The sequence below is a fragment of the Melanaphis sacchari genome, unplaced genomic scaffold (assembly GCF_002803265.2).
Source record: "Melanaphis sacchari strain LSU unplaced genomic scaffold, SCAv2.0 Contig4_pilon_pilon, whole genome shotgun sequence".
Taxonomy (NCBI): domain Eukaryota; kingdom Metazoa; phylum Arthropoda; class Insecta; order Hemiptera; family Aphididae; genus Melanaphis; species Melanaphis sacchari.
In genome coordinates, this window is record NW_020271335.1 from 11,629,290 (window position 1) to 11,641,771 (window position 12,482).

General features: G+C 27.0%; 2 protein-coding genes across 3 annotated transcripts; both read right to left on the reverse strand.

The window, feature by feature from the left end:
• Positions 1 to 446: 446 nt before the first annotated feature.
• On the reverse strand, positions 447 to 5,878 carry LOC112598762 (probable protein phosphatase 2C 6). 2 transcript variants are annotated; one of them, XM_025345359.1, is made up of 9 exons: positions 5,555 to 5,878; positions 4,985 to 5,237; positions 2,784 to 2,957; positions 2,656 to 2,715; positions 2,293 to 2,590; positions 1,837 to 1,918; positions 1,163 to 1,397; positions 868 to 1,088; positions 447 to 792 (listed from the first exon to the last, which is right to left on the reverse strand). In XM_025345359.1, the coding sequence occupies exons 1-9, from the start codon at positions 5,663 to 5,665 to the stop codon at positions 604 to 606; spliced, it is 1,623 nt and encodes a 540-aa protein (XP_025201144.1). In that variant the 5' UTR covers positions 5,666 to 5,878; the 3' UTR covers positions 447 to 603. The 2 variants fall into 2 exon arrangements, with proteins under 2 accessions (XP_025201144.1, XP_025201145.1); XM_025345360.1 differs by having other exon boundaries at positions 2,784 to 2,954; positions 5,555 to 5,877.
• A 1,177-nt stretch (positions 5,879 to 7,055) lies between these two features.
• LOC112598937 (syntenin-1-like) lies at positions 7,056 to 9,308 on the reverse strand. The gene is made up of 5 exons (XM_025345605.1): positions 8,904 to 9,308; positions 8,449 to 8,706; positions 8,134 to 8,369; positions 7,806 to 8,069; positions 7,056 to 7,287 (listed from the first exon to the last, which is right to left on the reverse strand). Exons 1-5 carry the CDS (start codon positions 8,952 to 8,954, stop codon positions 7,239 to 7,241), a joined length of 858 nt encoding a protein of 285 aa, XP_025201390.1. The 5' UTR covers positions 8,955 to 9,308; the 3' UTR covers positions 7,056 to 7,238.
• Between the last annotated feature and the right edge of the window lie 3,174 nt (positions 9,309 to 12,482).

The following is a 12,482-nucleotide window of genomic DNA, read 5'->3' on the forward strand; positions in this document are numbered from 1 at the left end:
ATGATATAAAATTAGAAATTACTTTACATACAAATATATTATATATATTTGAAAATGAACTTACTTAAATTGACTCCAATGAAGACTATGCCTTTGTACTTTTTTTAACAAAAAAACTGTATTTAAGTGAGTGTTTAACTATTAATTCAAATTATATAAAATAAAATATATACTTCAACATTATTGTTTCTCATTTTCATGTTTTATGAATTATTATTAATTATAATATTACCTAATTGAAATATTAAAATAAATAAATATGAACAAAATTATAACTAATAAATATATATACAGTATATATATATATATATATATATATATTTCATATGAGTATTTAAAAAAATACTTGTGTCAAATTATTATACTATGTACAATATTATTAAAATGATAAAATAACTTTATTATCATATGAAATTTTAGTTATGAAAAATATAATAAAACTACACTACAATAATATTATTATATAAATTATAAGATAATGTTTTTTTTCTTGTTAAAATTTAAGAAAATAAATTAATCCATAAATCAGTCGCATGCGTCTGTAAAATTCAGAAACAAATACAAACAGCTCGTCAAATCAAATCTTCGATATCAGGAGGAACATTATTGTACAGATTCAGGTTCAATTGAATCTGATTTATGTTTTTTACACTCGCCACCTTCCGAATCACCCTCTTCGTCATCTGTACGAGAACGCTTTTGTTTTGATTTTAACTTGACAATTATACATGTCATATTGTCACAGCCAGTACCATCACTTAATGTATTGGGTGCCAAACATTGTTCAAAAAGCTATAATTATGAATTAAACATAAAAATGAAATTTAAGTAATTATTGATACATCAATTACTAATATATCTACATACTTCTTCACAAATAGATGATAATTTGACATCTGGTTTGTTGATGCGTTCCAAAATAAAATCAACAACTTCCTGGCTGCTTAATGAGTTCCAAATACCATCACAAGCTAACACTATAAAATTATTATTGTCTGATGTTAAGTCTAAGACAGTTACATCAGGTAGAGCTGTAATCATTTGTTCAGTATTTGCAAGTTCTTTATTTTTTTTATAATTATGATCACCTGAAAAAAAATATTCAGTTATTTAATTCTTTTTTATTTTTTACACATTACAAAACAATAAAAGAAATTATTACCTAAAGCTCTCGAAAGATTTAAACCTCCATTCACTCGTCCGTCACTTGAAACTCTTCCACCAGCTTTACAAATCCTCTTTAACTCTGGTTCATCTTCAGGTTTATGATCTTTAGACATATCATGAGCTTTACCATCAATAGAAACAACACATCTTGAATCTCCAGCATTAGCAACGTAAAGTTTGTTGTTTACTAATAGAGCCATTACTGCTGTACAACCACTATCTTTTCCTGGCTAAAATATTTAATATCATTAATATACATAAAAATTACAAAGAAATAATTTTGAATATTTTTTACAATAAATAAATATTTGTTAATGTTAAAATTACTATCTATACTCTGCCTAGCAGGAAAATTCACAAATTCTGCACACCCCCACATTTGACAGAAGTTTCATTATGGCAAAACGTTGAGTGGGAATGCACAAAACAGTTTTTTGTCAGGCTATAGAATTTTATTGCTGGACAAAATATAAATAATAATTGTGTTTAAAGAATGAAGTATGAACTTTAACATTGTAGGATATAGAAGTATACTTGTAAATATGATTCAATACATTTTGTAATCACCAGATGTTTATAGATAATTAACTATTAATTATAAATAAGAAAAATGCCTATTTTCAAAAATGCATTCACTATCTAATATAAAACTAAATCATTATTTATTACCTTATCCTCTTCATCATCATCTTCATAAATGAAACTATTACTTGGGATTTCTTCTTCATCGCTGTCTGAATCTGATTCATCACTAAACATAAATTATCAACATTTTATCATCTTGAATTATGAAAATTAGTTTTTAAGCATTTTAATAGTTTAAATTTAGTAACTATAGTATATAAAACAATGAGAAATAATCATACTAAAATAAAATTACTCTATAGATATTTAAGCTATAGTGTTCTATCATATACTGTTTAATACAATGTTAAAATATATTGTTTAACAATATTAGTAAAACCTGTATAAAGTAGATTCAAGTGTTATTCAAATTAAAGAATCACAACTAGTAAGTCACTATATAAATTTAGTTACTATAAATACATCCACTAGTTTAATTTAATATGACACTGACATCATAAAAATAGGTTTAGGTAGTATTAACTTGATCATAACTCTTACTCTAACTTATTCTCAATTGAAGCTTCAAACATTTCATCATCATCATCGTCGTCGTCATCATCATCATCATCTGTGTCATCTTCTGAATCCTCACTAATTAAACACGCGGTTCCTGCAATTTGATCAATGCCATTTTGACCATTACTACTGCTAGGACCACATTCGGCTTCACTACTTTCACCAACAGAATTTTCAGTTTCATCATTTAATGATCCATTAACTTTAGCACTTGATGAACTTTCAGCTGTTGAATCTTTGGATGTACATCCATCAATTCCATTACCAACATTTGTTTTATCTATAATATCAATTTTAACATAATATATAAACTAAAAAATAAGATAAATTAAAATGAATATGTACCTTTAACTATTATGCTACTACTGCTGCTACTACTAGAACCGCAGGCATCATTTGTTTCAACTAAATAAATTTAAAGTATTAGGTTAACATAATGTTTTCTCAAAAAAATTAATTGTTATTAAACATACCAACAGATTTTGTAATATGAGATTCTTTAGAAGAACTAGGTTCATCTTCACTTTCTTTGTTCTTTTCTATATTTTCAAGTATTTTATTTTTATACTTTAATATTATATCTTCAATTGGCATTTTAGCCTCTTCATAAAGCTCATTAAGTTCTTCTCTTTCTTCTTCTTCATCTGCTAAAAATTTTTTGTATCTTATAATAATCTTTATACATAAATTAATTTACACAAAATGTGCATTGTTAAATAAATTATAGTTATTTATTTCTATCCATTTAAAGTATGGACAAATGATTTGGTTTTATTATTTTTTGTTTAAATATTTAATTTTATCAAAATTAAACTTCAAATTCCTATAAATAAAATATGCTTATATATTTTGCATTACCATAAGAACAATTTTAGAGGAACCTATAGTAAGCTTTCAAATGTATTGGAATACCAAAAAAAAAAAAAATAAACAATTCAAAAATTTAAGATATAATTGATAAATAAATCATAAAAGGCTAAAATATTTAAAAAATTATATATGGGGTTAAAAATTTTTAAAATACATTAATAAAACTTTCATGTCTCTATAGTTGTTTACAGAAACAAAATTGATTATGATGTAAACTAGCGTTAATATTTTCCTTTCCTGCTATTTAACTTATTTTTATTTATTATTTAAAAAAATAATAATAATCGTTTGTTTTTAAAAAAGCAAATAAGAATTAATATAAACCAAAAACTGATAAAAAACATAATAACATTAATAAAATAAAAACTATAAAATTTACACATATCACTGTAAAATACATTTTAAGTATATCATATAATATACTTATCAAAATGTTATACTAGTGTTGGAACTATTGGATACTCAGATATTTTTAAATTCAGATAAAAATCAGGTATTTATCATACAATATTTGTAATAAAAAATCATGATATGTATTAACAAAATATATTTAATAAATTATAATTTAATATAACAAAAACATAGAATCAAACAAAAAAATAAATTAGGTGTTTCTTTATATTAAACAACGTTGACGGCACGAAATTGAAAAAAAATAACTAAATAAATTCAGTACCAAATGAATAAGAATGATTGAACTTAAAACATTATTGTTATACAGATAATATCTCATTTATAATTATTAATGATATTACATTAGAAGTTTGAATAATAATACGTAAAACTCGGTTTCTCATTAAATTTATCTAATATCATAATAAAAATAAATATTTGATTTAACATTTAAAGTACAAAAATCCGAATATTACAAATAATTGTAAATATTCAGATTTTGCAACTTTAATTTACTGGATATCATATTCTGGTTATCTAAATATATGTCCCAACACTATGCCACACCCGGTATTGTGTCTATCTTAAAAACGTATAGCGTAATAAATCTGTATTTAGTAATTCCAATTTTGTGTAGAAATGTTTAATAAAAAATGAATAGAACTTTTAAGATATTTTATTTTTTAGGTGAGTTATACATTTTTTTTAAATTATTATATTTTAAAATACTTACTACTTGCTTAACAATTAAAATATCAAAATAAACCTATATACAGCTAAGATGATTACATCGTCAACATTAAATTTAATCATAGGTTAACGCACTACAAAATTATAAAGAACAAAAAAGAATTATTCTGAATGTAAAATTTTCAAAATTAAGTAATAGTAAAAAGAAGACAATACAAAAACTTCTCGTAATAATAAATATAGATAATATAAAACTAAAATTAAATGTATGCAGTTTAAAATAATCAGTCAATTAGTATATAAAAACTCAATTTAAATATTTTTTTTTTTTAATAATTTAATAAAAGTATTAAAATGCATTAAAAAATTTAATTAAATATGATATGATTAAATAAACAAATAGGCATAGTCAGTGCATTCGATACTATCAAGAAGTTTTCAGAAGGGGAAGGATTTTAATATTTATGATAATGTTAAAAAAGAGTTAAGCATATAATGTGATATGTATAAATAAATAATAAATTATACGTTAATATCTCATTCATTACTTCAACTAGTTACTATATTTTAAAGATTCTATATGGTTTTAAATAATTTTTTTTTTTAAAGACTTTAAACCATACATTTTAATTTAAAAATCAGCCTTTTTCTCAACTCAAATTTTTGCAGAATAAAATGTACTTAGTAACTACCTACTACCTATAAATTATAATCAACCTACCACATTCTTCATTATTATCTTCCCGGAGAGCAATTAATCTTTCAACATTGGGTGACTCGATTAGACTGTCGTCAAAGTCCATGAACGCCTTAATCAAAGCCTTTTCATAATCTTGGTTATCATATAAGGAGTTTTTAACTAAAGAAGGCAACTTTTCAGCAGCATACTGGGCAACTTCGGCACCACCATGTCCATCATATACAGCAAAGAGTGCCACGCTTTTGTCAAAGTCCAACAGACAATTGTGTGCGTCCTAAATAAAAATAAAAATTTATACATGTACACATACAAGACATTAAACTAACACTAGAGATCCCATTCAATGCAAGATAGTTTCTCCTAAAAAGAATTGATGACATGCAAATTTCAAAACATCGGAATCATATGGGGGAGAGCAAGAGCTTCCACACTCCCCGCACCACATACCGCAACTATCATTATAATTCCGCTGAATAAACAATACAATGTGAAGGTAAATAAAATTCACCCCTCCAATAAGGTTGGACCAGTACTAAGGCTAGGGACGCTAGTTTCGGAAATCCAGAGACCGTTTAAATCATATTGTTTTACCTCTTGAGACTCGCGCCAGCCTTGCATGGAACTGGAACCGCAAGACAACCACCCGTTGTCGATGTCATGAGATTTCTTGTCGGTAATCGGCTTGCTCAGATAAGTGCCCATAGTTAGTCACTGTCACTTGTGTCTTTGAAGCGAAATGTCGTATGTCGATGATTCTTCGTTCACTGTTTCAGGACCGGATATCGTATTGTAGTCTGTCGGTGTTGTTTGATACACTAAAAGGAAAAGGAGTAATACGCGGTTAACCGGTTAACGGCAGATTCGACTACTCAGAGAAACTACGTGGAGCATAGTCCCGTGGTAAGTTTGTAATGAACGCCATACCAATTTAACGATGCGAAAAACCCGACGGACGCGGTTCGGCGTTCGCTATTGGTGGCGGGCGGCGGCGAAAAATGTTTTATGATAAATCGCGCGCGATTGCGCGGTGTTACCAACCGTCGCCGCCTGGCACGAATTTCTATACAAAGAGATTCGCGTTTACGAACCGCCCATCGCGGTAAGCTCGACTCATATGAATATGCACCACCACCACCACCGTCCACCACCACCACCGAGGAATGCCAATCGTCGACGAAGCGATGACCGGTCAGATCCTTTCCTATTTCCACAATTTTTTCAAAATTCCAACAGCCATCTGTCTTTTTCCGTTTAAAATCCATGTCGCTTCTTTTCTTACGTTCTTAACCACTGGTTAAAAGTCTAAAGACTTTATCTGGTTAGTGGTGATTGCAGTGAGATCAATTGCACACTCAGAATTCACAAGTAACTAAATTTAATACATTCGTTGAACTTTGTTCAATTATTTATCGTTGTCCAACTATCTAATGATCGTCTAAGTATAGGATAATTAATAACTCGTTAAAAATCAATTTTTAAAATACCTGATCACATAATTTTATGTTATGGTTCATTGAATAAACAAATTTAAAATATTATTTAATATTTATTAATCTTAGTGACATTGAAAATTGTTTTTTGTTAAATCACGTCTTCTGTTTAATAATATAACTACTAGGAATTTTTTTTGTTACAATATTTTAAATTCTTTAATGACCATTTAAGCAAAAAGCTTTGCTAAACAATAAACACTATAAAAAAATATTATCAATAAATATATATTTTTATAGATGAGATTATTGATTTAAAAAATAGAAAAAAAACAATGATCTTAATTAAAATAGTTTATAATATTAAACTAGAACAAAACTTTAGCTAATTTAAGTTCTCATCTACAATATGTAAATAGTGCTCTAGTAATTTAATACACACACATATATATATTATATAACAAATAAATTCTATTACTAATAATAAAAGACTTAGTATAAAAAAAATAGGGTTTTCTACTTCAATTTTTAATAAAATTGAGTTACCCATTATATTATACATGATAAAATGACTTAAAATTATTATTTTTAAATTTAAAATTTTAAAATAATACTCATAAATAATAAAAAAAATAAACATAGAATATGTAATATAGGAATAATAATTTAAGTAGCTAGTATAATTTGTTATACGTAATCCAGTTGTGTAAAAAAAAACTAAATAATATTAATTAATGGATGACCTTTCCGTATACACATAAATCACAAATTAAAATGAAACTATGTTAAGTAAATAATAAACTTTAAATATGACTTCAACAAATGAGTAGGTTTCTTTTTTGTTCTTAAATTGATGAATGATCCATTAAGTTCTTGATCAATGATGGTGCAATCCTAAAACAAAAATCAAATACTTAAAAGTGATTCTAATTATAAACTTTGAAGAAATTATCATATAAATGTATATTATATAGTGTGTAGAAAATTAAATATATAATAAAGTAAGAGAAAAACTATTTTAAACATGTTGACTGCATCTATTTTAATGATATTCACTCCAGCAATTACATATTATAATTAATAACTAATAGGTTATAGTTAAATAAATAGAAACTACTCTTGTGTAATCATACTATAAAATGGTTTATAAATGCATATTTTGAAATATTTACATTACTTCAACTAATAATCAAATAACTTTAAATTGCATGTGTAGAACAATAAACAATTTATTTCAAATTTATATTTATCACACTTGGTGTCAAATGTATCAACATACTGTGAAACAACCTTTAAGACAAAAATGTATATTAGCAAACAGTTCATACGGTAAACAAAGTTAGAATTGTTTGTTAATAACTACTAGAATAACAATATTTTTTAAAAATAAAAACAATTATTATTAAACATACTTTTTAATCATGTGATCATAAATTGTAACTGGAATGATTGTTATGCTAATCGAGTCTGCTGCATTAGCAATAATGTCGACTATTTGTTTGTCTTTCATGCCAATAACATTTTGTCCATTAATTTCCAATAACTGATGATCTGTAAGCACTCCATTACGAGCTGCTGATGAATCTTTGACAATGTTGTTAATTTTACCATTCTTGAATTGAAATCCTATCTGGCCAACTCGATCTTTATATAGATTTATTGTACGTTCCAAAGGCCTAAATATAAAAAACATTAATGAATATGTTATTCAATAAAAATTCTTTTAAATTTACTCATTACCTGTCTCTGACAATAACACAAATGTTATTTACTGAACATTCTCTAAAAATGTTGTTGACTTTATCAACACTCATGCCAGCAACAAAAATATCATTTATTTGTAATATTTGATCACCAAATCTTAAACCAGCTTTAGCAGCAGGACTGTCTTGTACTACAACACTAACAAATATGCCATTGTTGAATGTGGACATTTTTAATCCTATTTGGCCTTTCCCATCCTTACATAACACTAACTAAAATTTTAAAAGTGAATATTAGAATTTGATAGGTAATTTTATAAACAGAAAATAATAATATGAGTAACTCATTTACCTTACGAACACCATTTGTCACATGCGTTGGAATATCATGGAAAGGAATCGCTACAGCATTAGTTTTTGCTTGACTTTTTTGGGAAGAAATGTCAATGCTGTTATTTTGTGCTAAAATACTAAGCTCTAATCCCAAATAATCATTGAGTATTGGATACATGGCACCTAGTGATTCTTGATCCATACCCGATGGATGTGGCGGACAAATAGCCATAAATGGAGGTGGATTCTTATTTTGTTGAACAATTTGATTTTGTGTCTGCAATGTATTTAAATCAAATAAAAATATGTAACAAAAATAAAACATGTATTAATAATCAATTATAAAAATTATATTACATAATATTATACATGCAATATTATAATGTAGACAGTTGATTATTAAAATTGAATTCCATCCCTTATAAACAGTTAATAATTCTCTTTACTAGCAAACATCCAATACATACAACATACCTTATTGAATTCGTCCAATTTTAAATCTTCCAAAGAAGGGTACAGAGACATGACGTCGATAAAGTTTTACAAAATAAAGCACAAAAAATATAAATGACTGGAAATCGTCAAATGGAAAACAATCCTTGAATAAATTTTTGTCGAAATACGAACATAGACGAAAATTCAACGACTATAAGACTAGAACTTTGATGTAGTGTCTATAACAGTGTAACTGTTATAGTGAGTACTGAGTAGTCACTATTTACTAGTCACTAGTCAGTGCTCTATACTTCTATAGTCACTAGTCAATCTATGAGAATGTCCCACAATGGTATGACTGTATATCTGAATGAGTCATTTATTATTGTTTCCCATTATCTCTTTTCTACACTCAGCTGATAACCGTTTGATGACTGGACAGGTGGTAGGGCGTCAGAAATAGTGACCCACAGGGTCAATGATTTATTTATTTTTTTCTACCAACTTTTATTATACATTTATAATATAAATAATTTAAGAAAATATGTGTTTAATAAGGAGGAACTTATATACAACAAATTATAAAATAATAGATTAAATAAATTATGTAAATGATATATTTAAGTCTTAAATAGTTTAACCGAGTGACGTTGTGTTGACATGTTGTTATTATATCTAAATGCTAATTATATAATAATATATAATTAAAATATAATTAAATTATAATTATATAATATAATTAATATCAATATGACCAATATGTATGTGTTATTTATTTATTTAGAATTAATAGACTTTATCAAAATATTCAAAAGTAACAATATTTTTTGACTAAAATTCGAGTTGTAATAATAAGTTTGTTAATTTATTGTTATAAATAAAAATAAATAATATTTAAAAATGCTAATAAATCAATTCATTTTAAATTGGATTTTATTTATTTTTTTATCGTTTATGTAGTCTGTTGATTTTATCGTTTATATAGTCTGTTGACTATGTAAAACTCAATATAGGTAGTGATTTTTCATGGTAATGAATGCTACTACAGACATCCCACACCCTTATTTTTTGTAATTATATTTATGTATATACGTGGTAGCTATTAAGATTAGATAGTCTTTAAGTTTATCAAAACATAAAATATTTATTAATGAATCTATCAATGAAAAAAAGGGGCGATTGTAAACTCTCCCGATTTTAATGACATGTAAACTCTCCCAGGTCTAGTTCAGTATTACTAAGCTAGGGGAGCATGGGATATTATTCGTTTTACACAGTAGGTAACACTAAAATGATAAAATAATTCAGTCCGTCGCATGTTATCATAATACGTTGTTATCACGGCGTGCAGACTGACGTTGATGTAGTGTCGCCGATACGACAACAGGGGAACAATGCTTACAATAGTCACCACTAGGGAACGGACTTTAATGTCTTAAAAAATAAGAAAAATGTCCTTAAAAAATACGACCGTATGCCTTAAAAAAATGCTTTAATATCAAAAAATGCACAGAAAAAATGCACTAAAAAACATTAAAAATGTTATTAAATTCAATAAAAACCAAATTTTGAACAGTTTTGTGTATGTATATTATTAAAATTTAAAACTTCTAAAAAAATCGTCATTATAAAAAATTTATCTTATAAAAAAATATTTAAATATAGGTACACAATAAAAAAAACTTTTTCGTCTTCTTTCTTTTTTAGCCTGAAAAATGTTTTACGTTAATTAATAATTATTAATTATAGAGTTTAAATGTATTTTTATTTATTTCTTACCTAATTTATAATCTTTGTTACACTGAACAATAACATGGTGTTTAATATTTTCAAATAAAAATCTTCTACGGTTATCTGTGAGTGTCGTTTTGTATACTGAAAAACTTCGCTCAACGTCACAAGAAGTCACTGGTGCAAACTTCATATATGCCATATCATCAGCTGTTAGTTCTTCGGATATGTCGTCTCGAATTGATGTATTTCTTTCCAAAATATTTGAAATATTTTTCATTGCTTTATATCCTTTATTTTTTTCAATTACATTTTCAAATTTTTGATATATGGTTTTCCCTATTTTACTTTTATCTATTCCGATTTCGTTCCTTAATTTTTCAATAATACCGACTGCATCAGCCAACAATAATCCAGATGTTTCTAAAGTTGTTATATATTTCGGTAAGTTACCATAGTTAGCCTTTATAAATGCTAGATCAAATTCCAAACTATTATCGGTGAATAATGTTTGTGCATTTTCAATTGCAACAGCGTCGCCTTTATCGAATTCCATTACAACGGATTTAATTAATTGGTAATGTTCACAATAATATATAGCTGCCACTAACCATGTACCCCACCTAGTTAATATTGGTTGAGGTGGCATAGGAACTTCTGGCGCTATTTCTGTAAATTTTAGTACTCGAGATGAACATTTTACAAATATTTTTTTAACATTTGATATTAAAGCATCTACTTTTGGAAAATGTCTTCGCACTTCTTCCGCAACCCTATGTAGGTCATGTGCCAAACATGTGACATGTTCCATTTTCGAATAGAGAGCTTTAATATTTTTCCCGGCTTTGACCATATAAGGCGCTGCGTCACTGACAAATAATAGAATATTATCGTGTTTAACTCCCTCTGGATATAATAAACGCATGGTTTTGTCAAACAATTTCACAATTGTACTATTGTTTGTTTTTTCTAATAATTCCATATTAAATAAAAAAGTTTTTCCGGGGCACCCAAGTTCCAAAGTACCAATAACTACGTTGGCAACAAATCGGCCTTCTACGTCAGTAGTTTCGTCAATACTTATCCACAATTTTTTATCTTTTAAATAAGCCCTTATATTATTAATTGTGTCGTTGTAACAATTACTCACATAATATTTTCTTATTGTGGATTCATCTGGAATGGTTTGGCCTGTGTGTTTAAACAGAAAATTGCGAAACTCAGGATGTTTCAATTTAGAAATAGGTATATTGGCTGATAACATCATAGAACATAGTTCTGAATTAAATGAACTATTTGTCGTCGTATTCAAAAACATTTGAGTTTTTTCGTTGTCTTCTTTTTCTTTCTTTCTATTCAATGCACGTAAATGTTTATCTCGGCTGATATGTTGAGTAATAGTAAATTTTTTTTCTGCTGCAACTTTAACCTCGCAAACCTTGCAAAATAAAATTTTTCCATCGGTGGAAAATATATTTTCACCGAATTCTTGTACATACGCACGCAAACGACAACGGTCGGACGGCTTAATTTTCGGCATATTTCACACTTATTCGAACTACGATAGCAAACACGACTAACGACTAACGACTCTACGAGTACCTACCTACTAATAATCGGACACGACAACGACTAACGACTCTACGAGTACCTACCTACTAATAATCGGACACCAATTAGTTTTATATCGCATATCGTAACGTTATCGAAATTATTATTTGATGGGAATTACGTATAGTCGTATAGATAGATACAATCAGCCGATCTTCGTAAAAATAACTAAAATTTTATAATTCCAAGCAACAAATATTTAATATATATGAAAAATGACTTAAAAATGGAAAAATGCTCTAAAAATGTCAAAAAATGCTTTAAAAACTTAAAAAG

Coding starts and splice junctions, on each gene's coding strand:
- LOC112598762 (XM_025345359.1), bottom strand. CDS start 5,665: ATGGGCACTTATCTGAGCAAGCCGATTACCGACAAGAAATCTCATGAC. Junction 2,958..4,984: donor AGATAATAATGAAGAATGTG/GTAGGTTGATTA, acceptor AAAAATTTTTAG/CAGATGAAGAAGAAGAAAGA. Junction 1,089..1,162: donor AAATCTTTCGAGAGCTTTAG/GTAATAATTTCT, acceptor ATTTTTTTTCAG/GTGATCATAATTATAAAAAA.
- LOC112598937 (XM_025345605.1), bottom strand. CDS start 8,954: ATGTCTCTGTACCCTTCTTTGGAAGATTTAAAATTGGACGAATTCAAT. Junction 8,707..8,903: donor AATTGGACGAATTCAATAAG/GTATGTTGTATG, acceptor AATACATTGCAG/ACACAAAATCAAATTGTTCA. Junction 8,070..8,133: donor TGTGTTATTGTCAGAGACAG/GTAATGAGTAAA, acceptor TTTTATATTTAG/GCCTTTGGAACGTACAATAA.